Raw genomic sequence first — 16,360 nt, forward strand, 5'->3', positions numbered from 1 at the left:
AATGATCACTCTTGCAAATATTAATAATATGGAAATAGGTTTTGAACAATGAAACATATATAACCCAATGGAATTGCTCATCAGCTCAGTGAGGAAGGAGGGAAGAGGAGAGATAAAGAACATGAATCATGTAACCATGGAAAAATATTCTAAATTAATATATATTTTTAAAAGAATGATATGTGAAAGTGTGCCTACTTCTCTTTTTGCATATATATGGAGAATAAGATTATGGAAAATAAATAATAGGTCCACCAGGTCATCAACTTTTCTTTATTTTAGTAATAAAATAAATATATATATAATATAAAATATAAAAATAAAATAAAATAAATGCTTTCTACATGATAGCCCTTGCCTTAAGCATTGGAGCTACAAAGACAAGGCAAAAGAATATCTATCTGTCCTCCAGGAGCTTATAGTACAATAGAAGTGATATTTTTTAGACAGATAATTATATAAACTTCATATACAGAAACTAACTCTTGCTAGTTAATTTGGTGGTGACTGGAAACTTAGATTGTTGAGATAAAAGGTGTGTGTATATTGATTTGTAGACAAATAAATTGTTTTTGTAGAGAAGATGGGTGGTTGGGAACATAAGAAAATATTTTTTCTATTTTTCTAAAGTCCTTTTGTTCTGCCTTCCTATGGTTTCTTGTTTATTCCATCCTTCATTTTGACCACTACCCTTTATGATTTCTAGTGACAAATTCTATTTGCTCAAATCATAAAACATGCTATAACTTTTAGAATCTTCCCTTTTCTTGCCCAGGCAGTTGGCTCTTGTGGTGGGTATGAAAAGAGAGAAGGGAAAATCAGAAAGAGGAAAAGGAAAAGGGTATACAGATGAATAAGAACTGGAAAGCAAAAACATACCCTTGGGACTTCTTCCCAGGAATTTACCCTTCACAGGAAGTTCTTGGCATTAGGAAATGCTGTCCAGAGTAAATGATATATATACCTACAATGGATATAATTAGTAGTAGCAACAACAAGAGCAGATAAGATAAAGTGTATAGGAACCTTGAAATATCAGTGTACTAGAAACTTTGTCTACAGAATGGGCCAGGATGCATCTGAGGAAGATTTTTTAATGAAGGTGCTCTGAGAGAAGTTGGGGAAATTTCCACTTTGTAGAATATAATAGTTTTCCCTTTATCATCTAGATGGGTCATCTTAATGCAAGTGCTCACTTAGAACCAAGATGGTTCAAGGTGTTGGAGGAATAAAAAGGGAAGAAAGAATAGGACTTCATCACCAAAGACTTTTTATCAAGCACCTAATATGTCCAAAGCACTGTAATTGAATTCTAGAGATACTGAGATGAAAAAAAAAAAGATGAGAGTTCTTACTTTCACTTGTTCTACTTGACCGCAAAGGACAGAACTCAGAACAATGAATGACAGATTCAGAGAAAATTTGAATCATTGTAAGGGGGGAAAATCTTCCTAACCATAAGAATTATCACAGAATATAGTGCCTCAGAATATAATGGGTTTTTCACACTTAGAAGTCTTCCCTTTGTGAAGGAAATATCTGTTTAGATACAAGTTGGATTAGCTGACCTCTTCCACTTCTGAGATTTCTGTCTTTCCAATTAGGCCTTACTTTGACATATCTTCTGTTTCCATTTATAGCTAATATCAGTATGGATATGAACATATGATTCTAGTCCTTTAGTTGGTTGTCATTGGACAGAAATAACTGGTTGATAATATCAGTGAAACTCCCAGTGCTCTTAACACTGATCTGGTCTCATCAGAAGCAATCAAAGAACCCACCACATTTCACTTTGCCATATATCTGCTTGATACAATGTATGGGAAAGTGGAAATGACATTGAAGGAGATGAACTTGAGGAGAGATATCGGATCAGACCAAGCATACATAGAAGACAATTCAGTCTTCAAAGCATCCAGAGATTAAAAACTGCAAGAGATCTCTAAGAAGGGAAGACTTAAAAGAACAGAAGGGATCATGACTGGCACTTTGACTGGTGAATCAAATGAAAGGAGGTTATATTGATACAGTCTTCCTATTCTTTGCTTATAAAATCTTTATGAAAGTGATCCCAAAAAACCTTTCCAGAAAGTCTTCACCAACCATGCCCTTGAGTTTTGTTTTGCAGTCAGCTCTTTTAATTGTGCAGTTTTTTTGTTTTGCAATTGATCTGTTTATAGTTATAAAACTGAATACAGTATTAAAAATGTAAAATCCCATTATATGAATTATGTATTGTTTAACAGAATAGTTCTGATTCAGACATCAAATTCAAGTTCAAAGGCCTTCCTCCTCTGGCATTGTCTTGAAGACCCTTCTCTCCTGAGCTATCTTTTGCATCTACATCAGAATCACAAATAACTATTATTTTAATGATATATTGAATCTAGGCAGTAATTAAGGTGTTAATCAGATAAATATATTTTCTTCAAAGGTGACTATTGGCCTTCATCATGAAATATATTCTGTATTAGTTCTAAATGAGAGGCAGCATGGAATCATGGGGTGTGGGAAGACTTAAGAGTTAGGAAGACCTAAATTCAAGCCCTCTCTTTGAAACATACCAGCAGAGTAATCAAGGACAAGTCATTTATCCACTAAGGTGCCAGGGCAACTTTCAAATTCTATAAGTAGAACAGGTGCTGATCAGTATTAGTAGGAAAACTTTCTCTATGCCAGTAAAATCATTGGTTTGATTCCTTCCCTCCTCTCAAGGCCTTAAAAATCCAAATGAACAAAGTATAGCTTACTAATAGCAAGGCTTTCAAAATGCTTTTATTGGAAAATCACATTTAAATGGTTGTAATGATTTCTAGAATGCCACAAAGTCTTCTTAGTGAAATCCAAAGTAATATAAAAGAGATTTGAACTGACCACGATAACAAAAAACAACTAGATGAAAAACAAGTCTCATCTAGATTATAACATACCCATCATATTAGTTCATAAACATATTGGGTAACCGCTTCCAATGGATTACAAGCTTATCCCTGAATTAGGTAGGATAAGATGAAACTGGATCACATTTTGGAATTTTATTATCCTAAATCTCTGGGTCCTGCAAAATGTTCTATTAACTACAAAAGACCGATTTGTTATCTCATCTTCACTTGAAGTTTTCCCCAATCTCCACTTATCCAGGTAGAACTAAACTTCAGTGATGGAGAAAATGCCTGGTCAATGGCAGCAAGATATGTTTTCTCAGCTCAAGTTTCTTTGGGTGGGGAAAAAAAAAAACAACTTAAGTCTTTACAATGAATGTGAGATTTCCCTTGTGGGCCACAGTGCCCAGGCTAGATTCTCTTTGGGAACTATAAAAACAGCAGCATAAAAGAGAAGCTTTTTTTCTGACAGCTTCTCTTGTCAATCTTACTGCAAATTGGCCATGTTGCTGCCTAAAGAATATATATCAACAAGAGAAATCAAATAGTGTTCTTGAATTCATATGAGCAACATAGCCCTCTGGGGAGTTCAGGAAATAAGAATTATTTGAAACAGTGTCACTAATAAATAAACCCAGATTGATAGACTCCTATCTTTATAGTTCTGTGCTTGATTTCTTTGACAGTAATTAAGCCACTATGAAGATGGATGTGGCCTTGATTGACCTCTTTGCCACATCTTGGTCTGCAATATCCTTGTTTCTGTTTTCTTTTCCTCAGTAGGGACAGCTTTGCCACAAGAATAATCAGATATTGGCTTGGGATAATATTTATTATTTTCAACACTATTACCTGGAATATTCTTTTAATAGATGGAGTTCTTTGTAGACAGGTTGATATTTTACCCTTTGTTTTCTCTTAGTTCCCATTAGCCATCAGTCCTATAAAGTAGGTTCTTCTGCAATTCGAGTACTTGATTATATCAGAATTTAATACAGCTTTATTTCACCATTCAGTGTGTGACTTACAGAAAGAGAGAGGGTTAGTGTGAGCCCTCAAACCAACATAACATACATAATGTAATTTAATTTAAAAAAACAAATAAAAAAACACAATATGCCCAATAAGCTATTTGTATTGTTATTGGGGGCTTGAGGTGAACCCCCTGGGTTTGGGAAGGGTAACCTTTGCATGAATGCAAGACTCCAAAACATAGCTTAAAAATAAAAAAGAGAAATTTATTCATTTAGAAGGTAATGTTGAATCTGGCCAGGAGGACAGCTTAGATGAAAAGTTGCTTCCCAGAAGACATCATTTCTAGGGTCTTTATACGTTTTACAACAGGCCATACATGACTTGAGGTGGGTATGTGCTCAGGCACAAGGGAGGATTGGACAGCTTGAAGACATAGGGGGTGACCCTCATAGTTAGGGGACAGATAGATATTTTAGATACACCCCAATGGTATCAAGGCATAGCCTGGAGGTGTATCTTTATGTCCATCTCAAAACCTAAAGGATGATCCTAGGAGTATAATCCTCTCAGAGAACATTCCCTTTGATGTAGCAAGGTCTTATCAGGAGTTATGGGATGTTTTAGGGTTGGTAGTCACAAGGATGCAAGAAAGCAAAGGACTTTTCCTGCTTACAGTCTGATCTGAAATACTTCTATAATTTGGGGTACAATGACCCATGCCAGTAGGACAAGATATAGATTTAAAATAAGAAGGAACCTTAGAAGCCATTGGATCTAATCCCCTAACATTGTCAAAGACCCACACAAATCTGAACACTAGTTTCTAGTTCATGAAAATGTTTCTAATGTCTCCTCCACCAACCCTGTTCTCCGTTTTGTCTCAATCCCAGTCAGATACATTTACTTCTTGAGATCAAAAAATCTATTAATTTTTATTTATTGTATTAAATATCTTGATAATTTGAAGGCATCCAGTAGACGGGCTAACTGGATGCTTAAAAACCTTGGGATAATGACCTATAAAGATAAAGTAAAGCAACAAAAAGGCAGTTTAGCCTAAAGATATAATTTAACAAGAATTAAGGTAGCCTCCCTTGGGAATTTGCAAGATTGTTATTTAGAAGAAGAATGAAAATAGTTCTGTTTAACCTCCAGGGATAGAACTAAGAAATGGCCAGAAGTTACAAAGAGGCAAAATTAGACTTCAGATAAACAAATACTTTGTAACAATTAGAGCTATTCAGAAATGGAATGGGATGTCTTGAAGAGATGTTCATTCCTTCCCTGTGGCGACCTTCAAATAAAATCTGGATCACTGATTATCAAGGGAAACCTTCTTCCGGTATGTTTTGTACCAGGTAGCCCCTGAGATTGTGTGATTGCCTGAAATGTAATTTCTAGCTAATTAAGCAACACTGCTGATCTCTTTGATCCCTAGGATTATGCTTCCTTGTAAACAGGAAGGTCAGAAGAGCTGATACTGCTGCCTTTACTCTTATCTTTTTCTGGTTTGCTTTGTTTTAAAGATTTCAACTCCCACACAGGTTATCCCTCTGAGCTCAAGCACTGACTCTGTTTCAATATTTCAAAACAAAGAACACAATACGCCCCAAAATGCTGATGGCTTGACAGAGGATTCTAGATCCTGGGCAAGAAGGGATCTTAGGGATCTTATTTTGTCAATGAGGAAAACTGCACTGCAGAGAGATTATAATTTATTTTGAAAAGTACCACATTAATAACAACACAATATTGTATTTTGTGAGCTACAGTACAGTACTAAATTTTATCTTCAGGACCATTCAGCCAGTTAGGTAGTGCAAATGAGTGTGGCACAATTCATTAGTTTTAATTTAACCCTATTTTGGCAGATTGTTTGATTCAGGTAGTGCCATTATCATAAAAGACCTTATACAACTCAAACAGTTTTGAGTTCCCAATTGATTTTTTAAATAGGAATAGGAACTAGACCTTTGATTTTGTTGGTTTTGGGAGCTCTCAGGTTAGGGAACTCCAATCTAGCAAAACAAATTGGCATCTTCCCTGCCAGTAACAGTTTCAGAATGCCTGAGGCATTGAGAGGTCAGCCCAGCAGAGTCACACAATCAGAATATGTGAGAGATTGAATTTGAATATGGCTGCTTCTTGTGGTGTGTGTGTGTGTGTGTGTGTGTGTGTGTGTGTGTACACACATACATACATGCATTTATATATCCCTTCTACATCTAAAGGGTTGATATTCTGGAAAATTAAAAAAACATTGGCCTTCCCTTCATACCAGAGAAGTCTGAATTTTTTTCTTTTACGATATCAAAAAATAAAATATATTGATATTATGCAATGCTATACTTATGTTTTTTGAATATCTGGGTTTCTAAACTTTTTGTGCCATTTGCTAGCCTTTCTATGTCATCTGTAGCTTCTGCTAAACTCTCCCATAATTACCATTTAATTTCTTATGCTGACTCAAAACTATGATGAGCAAAATTGCAATGTGGAAGGGATACCTGTGTGTGTATGTGTATGTGTGTGTGTGTGTGTGTATGTGTGTGTGTGTGTGTATATATAAATATATGCATATATCTATATATGTATGTATGTATGTATCTCTTGGAACACAGTTTAAGAATCCCTTTTCTAGAAGGAAGGAATTTTTTTTCAAGCAACTATTCAAAATATGGCAAACCTGACATTTAAGAAGAATATATCTGTTGAGAATTTTTGTGAAATTGTATGGAGACAGTAAAGATGGATCCAGTGGCCAGGCCCATAACCCTCAGGAAATGATTAGGATCAACTACAGCTGAATGTTACCAGACTTGGAGTCTTTTTTTATACTGAGTTTTGAGGATTTATTCCATTTATTTCAAGTACTTTGAAAAGGTGACTTCTGTTCAAAGAATGCAGGCTTGAAAGGACTTCTAAAAGAAGTTCCTGAGGCTTTTAGGGTGTCAAATACCTTTTAGAAAACAGCTTGTGGATAAGTTGAGTGTAAATGAATGATAAAAATATGCATTCATTTTTCTTTAAAATATTTTTTAGAAAAATTAGAAAGATCTTGTCCCACTGTACTTCAAGATATTCATCTGTTACCATATAAAAATATTTTTAATTGCCAGCATTTTGCTAAACTTGGAACTACTACCTCTTTTATAAACTCCTATGTCATTTTGCCCTGCTATGTAAATATCTACCAAAATTTTCTTTGAATGACACAGTTTTGTCCTTGAAAAATGACATTATTATAAACCTTATGTATAATGAAATGTTCTCTTATGTAAGTGTGTAAAATGAAGTTTCTGATAACATTTACACTACAAACCTTGCCAAGTCCTTGTGGGGAAGATGTTATAAACATTAAAGTGGCATTAAAATGTGAGCTATTGTGTACATAAACTCCTTTACAAGTTGTTTAATTTTATTCTTTTTGTATCTTCCCATCTCGAGTCCATTCTTCAGTGATGTAAAATTAATATTGCTCATAACCATGTCTGTCCAAGTCATTTCTCTCCTTAAGTTTCATTGGTCTCCAAACTTCTATGAGTAATTTTTAAAGCCCTCCATAGCCCATTTAACCTAACCTAAATTTCCAGGGTGAGTACTCATTCTCTATCATACTCTTATTTCATCCAAGTTGGTCAATGTAGTATTTCCTCCCTCTGATTCCATCTTCCATCTTTATGTCCTTGCATTGACTGTTATCAGCATCTAGAATGTTTTCCCTTCTCTTCCTCCACTTGCTCCTTCTTTATTCTCTCTTTCTTTTCCTTCATTCCTTTCTCCTCCTTTTCTCTCTTCTCTTTTATTTCTCTGTCATTCCTTCTTTTCCCTTTATCTCTCTCACTTTTCTTCTTTTTCTACTTCTTCCTCCCTTCAAATTTAGCTCAAGTACTACTTTCTAAAAAGAGCCTTTTTTTCTGATTCCTCTGTCTATTAGTACTTCCTTCCAAATTATTTTTTTTATTTTCTACTTACTTGTCTTTGTTCTCACTGTATTTTCTGAATAGAATGTAAGAGAACAGAGACTGTTTCCTTTTTTTTGCCTTTGTTCTCAGTCTCCAATATAGCTCTTACTGTATAATATAAATCTTCACTGTTACTTGGAAAGGCCCATAGCTTAAAGTTTAAAGTGCAAGTCAGTAAAAATTTCATTGGTGTTCTAAGACATGGTTGTCTCACAGAGAAAATCTCTTTAAAATTATTATATTATTATATATATATTAAATTATATTATTTCTTTCAAAATATTTAATTTCATTCCATAAACATTTATTAAGCACTTTCTATGTGCTAGGCATTAGCTAAGAGAAAAAGATGGTTCCTGCCCTCAACTGTAATATATTTATTGGGAAAGGAAATAGGAAGATTGGAAAACAGGGGGATAATGGGAGGTTTGTATGGGGTATGGAGGAGTTAAGGGGAGAGAGGGTATATAGCTTGGTGAGGCAAGGGAGGGAGATGCCCCCTGCTGAGAGGACACAGCAGGGGTCCAATAAGGAATATTTGTCTTGGAATGACTGAATTGAAGTTCAGCTCCCTCTATGACCAGAAATGATAGTCCACGTATCTGACTACGAATTCAAATAATATAAAATTTAATAACCTGTTGGGATTGGAGTTTTTTCTCAGCTTCAGACCTGAGACTAGGCCAGAGGCTGGCGGAAGGTTCTCCCACTCCCATCTACTCTATATCAATCCAGTTTTGTCTTCTTAGAATCTTAGCAGTAGACAGAAAGCAAACAAGAACAGGTCTAACCTTCAGAAGTGACTGGGCCTGAATCTTCTGGCTGAACCAAGAAGAGCATGCCACTCCAGACTGGGCTGAACAAGCTCCTCACTCCTCCAACACCAGGAAACAAGTCCCACACAGCAGGAAGGAAGTGCTAGTCACAAGACCCCACTGCCACTCCTGGCAGGAAGAAAGTGCTAGTCACTAGACCCCATTCCCCCACAAATAGTCAGTCTTGTTTCCTTTCCACACAAGGAGATTACAATCTAATTGGGGAAGAAAACACATAATAGAATCCTGAAAGGGGAATACAGAGGAACCACCAGTCCCACCATGAACTGGAGGCCAAGCAGAGCAGCAATTAGAAATTGGAGTTACCAGGAAGGTTGTGAACCTTCTTTAGCAGAAGGCTTTGAGAGAAGTTTGGTGCTTAGTCCTCCACAAATAGCGGAGAGGTAACAGGGTAAGTTGAGAAAGTAAAGATATTTATAATATTTTTAGATTTAAAAAATAATAATTTTTAGGGTCGGTTACTTTGGATTTTAACTGGACTTGAAACAAAGAAACTCATTATGACCAGGGACAAAGACCAGCTAGTCTTCTATTCTGCCATTGACCTTGGAGCCTCAGAACAGAGATAGATCTGTTTTCTCCTGTGACTGACCAAACACGATAAGTAGGATAGAGGAGAAACTTAAATACTAGCCAGAGATTGTGACTGCCCATTTACTTTCAAATGGAGGATAGCTTAAAGATGGAGTTACTATTGTCAAGAGATGAAATATAGAAGTTCCTCTCTGCCTCCACAACATATCTGAAGGTTAACCATATTTCTACTTTATCAGCGAGATTCCTATTAAGAGGAAAGATGAGTCATTGTTATAATAACATTAAACTTCTGTCAATTTTGGGTCTGAAAGTCATAGGACTCATAAGAATATAGATACAAATCTCCTTTAATTCAGTTTGATTTAGTGTAAAATGGCAAAATCTTTTTGAAATAGGCAATTAATTTGTCAAAACTTGACCATATTTGATGGATTTAACAACCAGGTCCACAGTGTTACATGTGGGAGGTCTTCATTCTCAAAGAGGAGAAGCAGAAAAAGAAGAAATGAATTAGGGGAGTTCCACTACTCTTTCCATAGGATTGGCCACCCTAGCCTTTCCAGAAATCTACATCTGCCTGAAGGTGACTTCACATAAATGAGGGCCTAGAAAGCATTCTTTTGAAGTAGCTATTGGCATTCTCCTTTTCATAGAGAGCTATTGGTATGTCAACACAAACACTTTTACAAGGATCAAAGTAATATCTCAAATAGTAATCCAAATTTACAATCTGAAATTTCATCCCACATGGTAAATTTCAATAGTTATAATTAAAATAGGATTACATTGTTGCTGAGTTAGCATCAATGATATAAAATATATTTTAGAATAAGGCATCCTGATGTGTATAAAGTACTACATACATATAAACAATATTCTGTATTATTAATTAACCAGAATTTATTAAATGTCTACTATGTAGCCTGTGCAAAAGACTGGGAATAAAAAGAAAAACAAAAGACAATCTTTACTCTTATAGGAATTCAATTTAATGGTGGGAACAATATACAAATAACTGTGCAAACAAGATATATGCAGGATAAATTAGGAGTAACCAATGTAGCCCATCTAATAATTATTCAATGAGGCAGAATAAGGAATGTTTTATAAATAATTTGGAAGCTTAGAAATAATTGTAATTGACATCACTACTAAACAATTCAGAGTTTGACCTGCATTAGCTTGACTCCTCAGTTTCCATCTGAAATGAATGAGTGAAGGGCATATTCAAATGTTTTTTTCACATTCCTATGAATCGGTTGCCATTTTCAGAATTAGAAAGTTTGCTTTTTTTTGTTCCTGGTTTGGGCATTTGCATATAGTAACTCACAAAGTTACCTCAGGAAAAATAAAGAAACAAACAAAAAAGTTCCCAGATAAAAGATTTTTAAAAGTAAACAAAAAAACCCATTAGCATGAGACTATGTACTTTCTGTGAGTCGTTGAAGATTATATGCCTCTGAAATAACCAAAAATTTGTTCAATTTGAATATCATAGTCATATGCCTAAGTGAAATCTTCAGCCATGAATACAAGGTTATGAAGCAGATGACTAGTAAATGGAAGTGATGGTGACTGCTTTGTGACCCCCTACTTTCCTTTTTGAATGGGAAAAGTGTTTTGTAGAATCACAGAATATTATTTTGAAGACATGTTTTTGCCATTTACTTGCTATGCAAACTTATAAATATTGCCTACCTTGGACTTTTGTTTATTAGTATGTTAACTTGCAAAACAAGTATCATATTTAGTCCACCAGGAACTGTAACAAGGAGGAAATAAAAAAAAGTAAAATGTTTTGTAAATAAACTACTTTGAAATTTGAAATATACAGTATTTTAAAATAGTTTAACATCAGAAATATATATACCTTTGTCAGTGTAAATGATATTAAAGAAGATGCCTTCCTATCTGCTTTCCTGCTATATCTCCTAAAAACCAATGGATTTTCTAGCCAACTTTAAGTTGAAATGACTTATTTGTTTTGGTTTCCCCTATTACACTCATTAGGATAGCATGGATAAGATAGGATTCCCTCCATGGAGATAATTTATATCAGTTGTATTGTTTTGTATCATTTTTTTTCTTCACATCATCATGTTGGTGATATATTTTAAATAAAAAAATAGTTCTCCATCAAAAAACTATCATTGTCACCATGCTTGGGTCTATTTACAGTACATTACTGGCTTTGAATACAGAACTGAGTCTAAGGTTTTATGGCATTCAGTAAAAACTGCATAAATGTTAGTATACTTTCAGGTGGCATGTTTGATAATAATCAATAATTAATTTCTCATAGACTTTATGTTACTTCTTTGCTTCTCAATCAATTTATTCTTCTCAGACTTATAGATTTATTTTGAATGATGGCAGCTGTAGTGAGTTCTTTTCCCCAAAACTTGGATCTATATATTTTTTCAAATACAAAGTTACTATAATCTTTTATTACTCTTTGTTGTATATCTGTTGTGTTCCACGATCTAAATTTCTATTTCATAGCCAGTACCAGATAGTTTTAATGATTACTACTTTATCATACAGTTTAAAAATCTGATACTGCTTGAAATTCTTACTTTAATTTTTTCATTAATTCATTTGATAGTCTTGATCTTTTGTTCTTCCACATGAATCGTGTTATTACTTTTTTTAGCTCAATAAAATATTTTTGGTAATTTAAATGGGATGGCATTGAATAAGTAGACTAGTTTAGGAATGATTGTCATTTGAATTGTAGAACTGAATAATTTCTTAAATCTAACCTGCTTTCTTTCTGTTCATTTCTGGGCCCAGGTTTTGTATTTTATTTGTTTGTTTTCTCTGCAGGGATATTTATACTGAATCTTTTGATTTATAGATTCAATTTAGAAGGATCTATGGTGTTTCAAGTTTTGACACAATAACTGAAAAAAATTTAATTGTTACTCATAACATAACCACACCTCAAAATCTAAAAGTATGAAAATACTTGTCTGTTTAAAAAACGAACATCTTTAAGCCACTGGTGATGTCAGCTTGCTAATGAAGGATTTTCCAGTTGGTTGACTCTCCATGCTGAATAAGTACCATACGTAAAAACTTGTTTTCTGTTTTAATATACCTTCCTCCTTAATTCACCAATTTTTCTTCTTTATCAATATCTGAATTTTTATTGCTGATCTCTCCTTGGATTAATAGAACTTTCTGTATTATTTTAATGTTTTTACATTGATGAATTTTTTTTTACCCTATCAACTCTTAATTTGTACTCTAAGCTTCTTAACAGCCAGAACGAAAAAGCTTGTATGGGGGGGGGGGGACCACAAAAGCATCTACTACAGGGCTAGGCACATAGAAAACACTCAATGTTTATCCAAATTAATTTAAAAATTATATTTATATTTTTCTCTTAGATCCCAATAACTACTATCATAGAAGGAATGAAATGACAACTACAGATGACCTGGATTTTAAGCATCACAACTACAAAGAAATGAGGCAGGTAGGCCAACAAGGAGTTCATTTCATTTGTGGAATAAGTGAATGGACAATATTATGAATTTAATTAAGAAGTCCCTTTGGTCAAGATTCAGACCACTATGATATTTTAAATGGTCTATATAACAACTTTCCTAAATACATAATTCTGTATAGCAAACTGTTTAAAAGTTGTTGACTTCAGGATGTAGTCTCTTTGGATATTTTGCCATTTTCCATTATCTCCTTGTTATTTTTCAAAGTATTTTTCAAAATTTCAACCTGAAGTTTTTTTCCCATTGGTGAAGTTCTAGTTTGGCATTTAGGTTGTGCTTTCTTGATCCTTAACATTTGGAGGAAAAGTAAAAAATAATCCCATCAGTCATAAAGAAGTCAGTTGAAAAGTGACACCATCCTTGTCAATCTGCTAAATCCAATTTTCCCTCAGATAGAAACTGAATATGTACTCCCCCTTGCTTCTCCTTTTAGGAACCTATAGTATACTAAGATCCAATCATAAGAAGTTCTGCTGAGAAGAATACTTTCTAGGTCTGATTATAGAAGACAGTAATTCTAGGCATTTAACACATTTTTATAGGATATTATATACCTCCAAAGACCTATGAAAGAATGAATAGCCAGAGTCCCTGTCCTCAAGTAGTTTAAAAATAGCCAAATAGTTTGGAATCCCCAAAAAGCTAACCATGCTTTAATATGGAAGTTTAGGGTCCAGAACAATGGAGTAGATAATTCCACCTACTATGTCCTACTAAGTTCACACCTAGGGTACAGTATTCAGTTCTGACCTCCACATCTTAAGAAGAACATTCATAAGCTGAAATAGATTAAAAAATAACCAGGATGTTGGTCAAATAATTATTGCTTTAAGAATCTAGAAATATTTAATCTAAAAATAATTTTAGTATATATATACATATATATATATGATATTTTAGGTTTTGCAAAGTTTTCCATTTTATTTCATTTAATTCCCACAACTCTATGAGTTAGGAAGTGCTATCAGCCCCATTTTACAGAGAAGGCAACTATAGTTGAGAAAAGTTAAGTTCCTTTTCTGAGAAAATAAAAGACTAAGAGGAAACATGATACCCACCTTAGCAATAGAAATGGACTTCAAATAACATCTGGAGGACCATTTAAATATATTGTAAATGGAAGGTAGTATATGGATTAAGTGATGTTTAATTTGCCTTTTAATTCTAGAATTTTGTGATTCTAAGTAGAAAGATTAAATATGTGCCCACATAGAATAGCAGACATGAGCAAGAACTCACTAAGCCCAATCACTTATAGTATAGGCTACATGTATTTGAGGACTGAGGTTTGTGTTGAATATAGTGACCAGCCAGATAGAGTCAAACATGTGAAATGTGCTTCAGGTTGGAACACTGGAGCCAAATTGAAGAGGACGGTATGACATATTTGCAAAGATATCTGGATTGTGCCTTTGACCCAAACCCAATGCCATGAACAAATCCATTCTTATCTTTAACAATCTCATTTCCCTTCAGAGACTAAAAAATTTCCAGACTCATATCCTCACAGACATAGGTGTGGGATGAGCCAAAGAAATATTTCTTCCTGTCTTGCTCTCCAGAAATCAAGATAATTTGTTTGGACTTGAAGTATGTGAATCATTTTTGGTGCTCAAAATCTTCGGAGTATTTCTGCTGCATGACTCATCTTTCAATTTTATTGAGCAATTGTGTACTGAGTCACAAATTTAGTTCACCAGAGATTTCATATCCTATTTTCCCAGCACAAAGATTAGACAATTATAAACTCAATTGGCATAATTAATGTCATGAACAATAAATCTAAGTACATTAAACAATTAATTGCATATAGATAGGTCAAGTTGAAAATATCCCTAAAAAGTAGTTTCACATTTCCTTTTCTCATTTAAAAATACCCAACAGAATTGTTTCAAGATGCAATAAAATTCTTTGTCTCATAACATGTCAGAACTCAAAGAATCTTCAGAAATCACAAGTCTAATTACTATCTCTTCAACAGATTTGAAATACTTAGAGAGTTATCACTTTCCCCTAACCTTTCTCGTCTCCACAATAAACATTCTTAATTCCTTCAGCATCCTTTTTTGTGACATAAATTCAAGGCCTTTTCTCAGCTTTTCAACCCTTCCTTCTGGATATTATCCTGCCTACCTATAGCCTATTAAAGCTAGAGTTTCCAAAGTTGAATATAATTATATATAGTCTTTAGATCTGGTAGCTAAGTCTCTCTTGATGCAGCCTAAAATTATATTAGCATTTTTGTCTATCTTTTCTTACTGTTGACATTCCTTGAACTTACTACAACCCTCAGATCTTTTATATACAAACTATTCTCTTAATATGACACTTTGTTGGGTTATTTTTTGAGTCATAGTATGAGATACTACATTTATACTCAATGAGTTTTATCTTATTGAATTCAGTGCTCTGATCTGTAAAGATCTTTGTAATTCCATGTATTTTCTCTTCCAATTTTGTGTCATCTCCAAATTTTAAGATCAGACCATCTGTGCCTTTATCTAAATCATCAATTAAAATGTTAACCAGCACAGTGCCAAACCCAGTTCCTTGGAGATTCTTCTTCTAAACTAATAATGAAACATCAATGATTCCTCTTCTAATCTATGCATTCAACCAATTTGGAATCCATCCAATTGAATGATCACCTAGTTTCTTTACCACCAGATAGCATGAAATACTGGACTAGAGTTTTAGACTCTATTATCTTCCCTTTAGAAAAAAATAGGACATCATATTTCCTTCTCTGTTCCTGTGGCACCCTTCCCATTCCCCATGATTTTTCATAAATATCACTGATGGTGGCTCATCAGTCATGTACACCAAGATCCCAAAGACAGAGTTATTTTGTTTCAGATGATTTGACTTTAATAAGGACAAGCAGGTTCTCAATTGTTATATCCTTACTCATCTTGAATAGCAAATGCTGATTAGCCATTTTTTGTTCTTTAATTTCCAGTGCAAAGAAAGCAAAAAGAACATAAGAACTGGACATCTTTTCTTTCTTTTCAGTTGAGATAATCTGAAAACATGCCAACTTGGATTCTGATGCTTTCTTTGAGCCTCTTATTTCCCTAAACAAAATTATAAGACAAAGCAAAACACACACACGCACATACGCATGCACACACACACACACACACACACACACACACACACACACACACCAGAAACTTTTTGCTTTCCTTAACTTCCCTCACCAGACTTACCTTATTCTGAGCATTAGTTAGATTTTGTGGTACTATGTATATAAGGCCACACCACATTCTTATATTTATTCTGTTAAATACCTATGCTGCCCTTTTTGGTACATATCTATTAAAATTTCTTTATGACTTGTGATTTCTCTGTGCATCCCCATCAGTCTCCTCATATAGATAACTCCTGGTTTATTTGATTTTTTTATCCCTTATCAGAAAGATTTCCCTTTGCATCTTCAGAATTTAATTTTCTAAACCGATATCTTCTGATAAAATTGAAAGTAACTGTTAGTTCCAAGGCAGAAGCCTAGATAAGTGGAGCTAAGTGACTTTCCCAGGGTCACAGAACTAGGAAGTATATGAGGTCAGATTGGAATCTAGGACATCATGTCTCCAGGCTTAGCTCTCTTTCCACTAAGCCAACTAGCTATCCCCAGAATGTAATTCTTA

The 16,360-nt window shown here is 34.2% G+C and overlaps 1 protein-coding gene across 2 annotated transcripts in view; it reads left to right on the plus strand.

The window, feature by feature from the left end:
* CPXM2 (carboxypeptidase X, M14 family member 2) overlaps window positions 1-16,360 on the plus strand; it is a 294,314-nt gene that overhangs the window by 185,222 nt on the left and 92,732 nt on the right. For both annotated transcript variants that reach the window (XM_007478849.3, XM_001376113.3), the window contains exon 7: window positions 12,591-12,679. In XM_007478849.3, the coding sequence (XP_007478911.1) occupies window positions 12,591-12,679 (89 nt within the window). The remainder of the gene's footprint in view (window positions 1-12,590; window positions 12,680-16,360) is intronic.

This window comes from Monodelphis domestica, chromosome 1 (assembly GCF_027887165.1).
Source record: "Monodelphis domestica isolate mMonDom1 chromosome 1, mMonDom1.pri, whole genome shotgun sequence".
In the NCBI taxonomy this organism is placed as follows: domain Eukaryota; kingdom Metazoa; phylum Chordata; class Mammalia; order Didelphimorphia; family Didelphidae; genus Monodelphis; species Monodelphis domestica.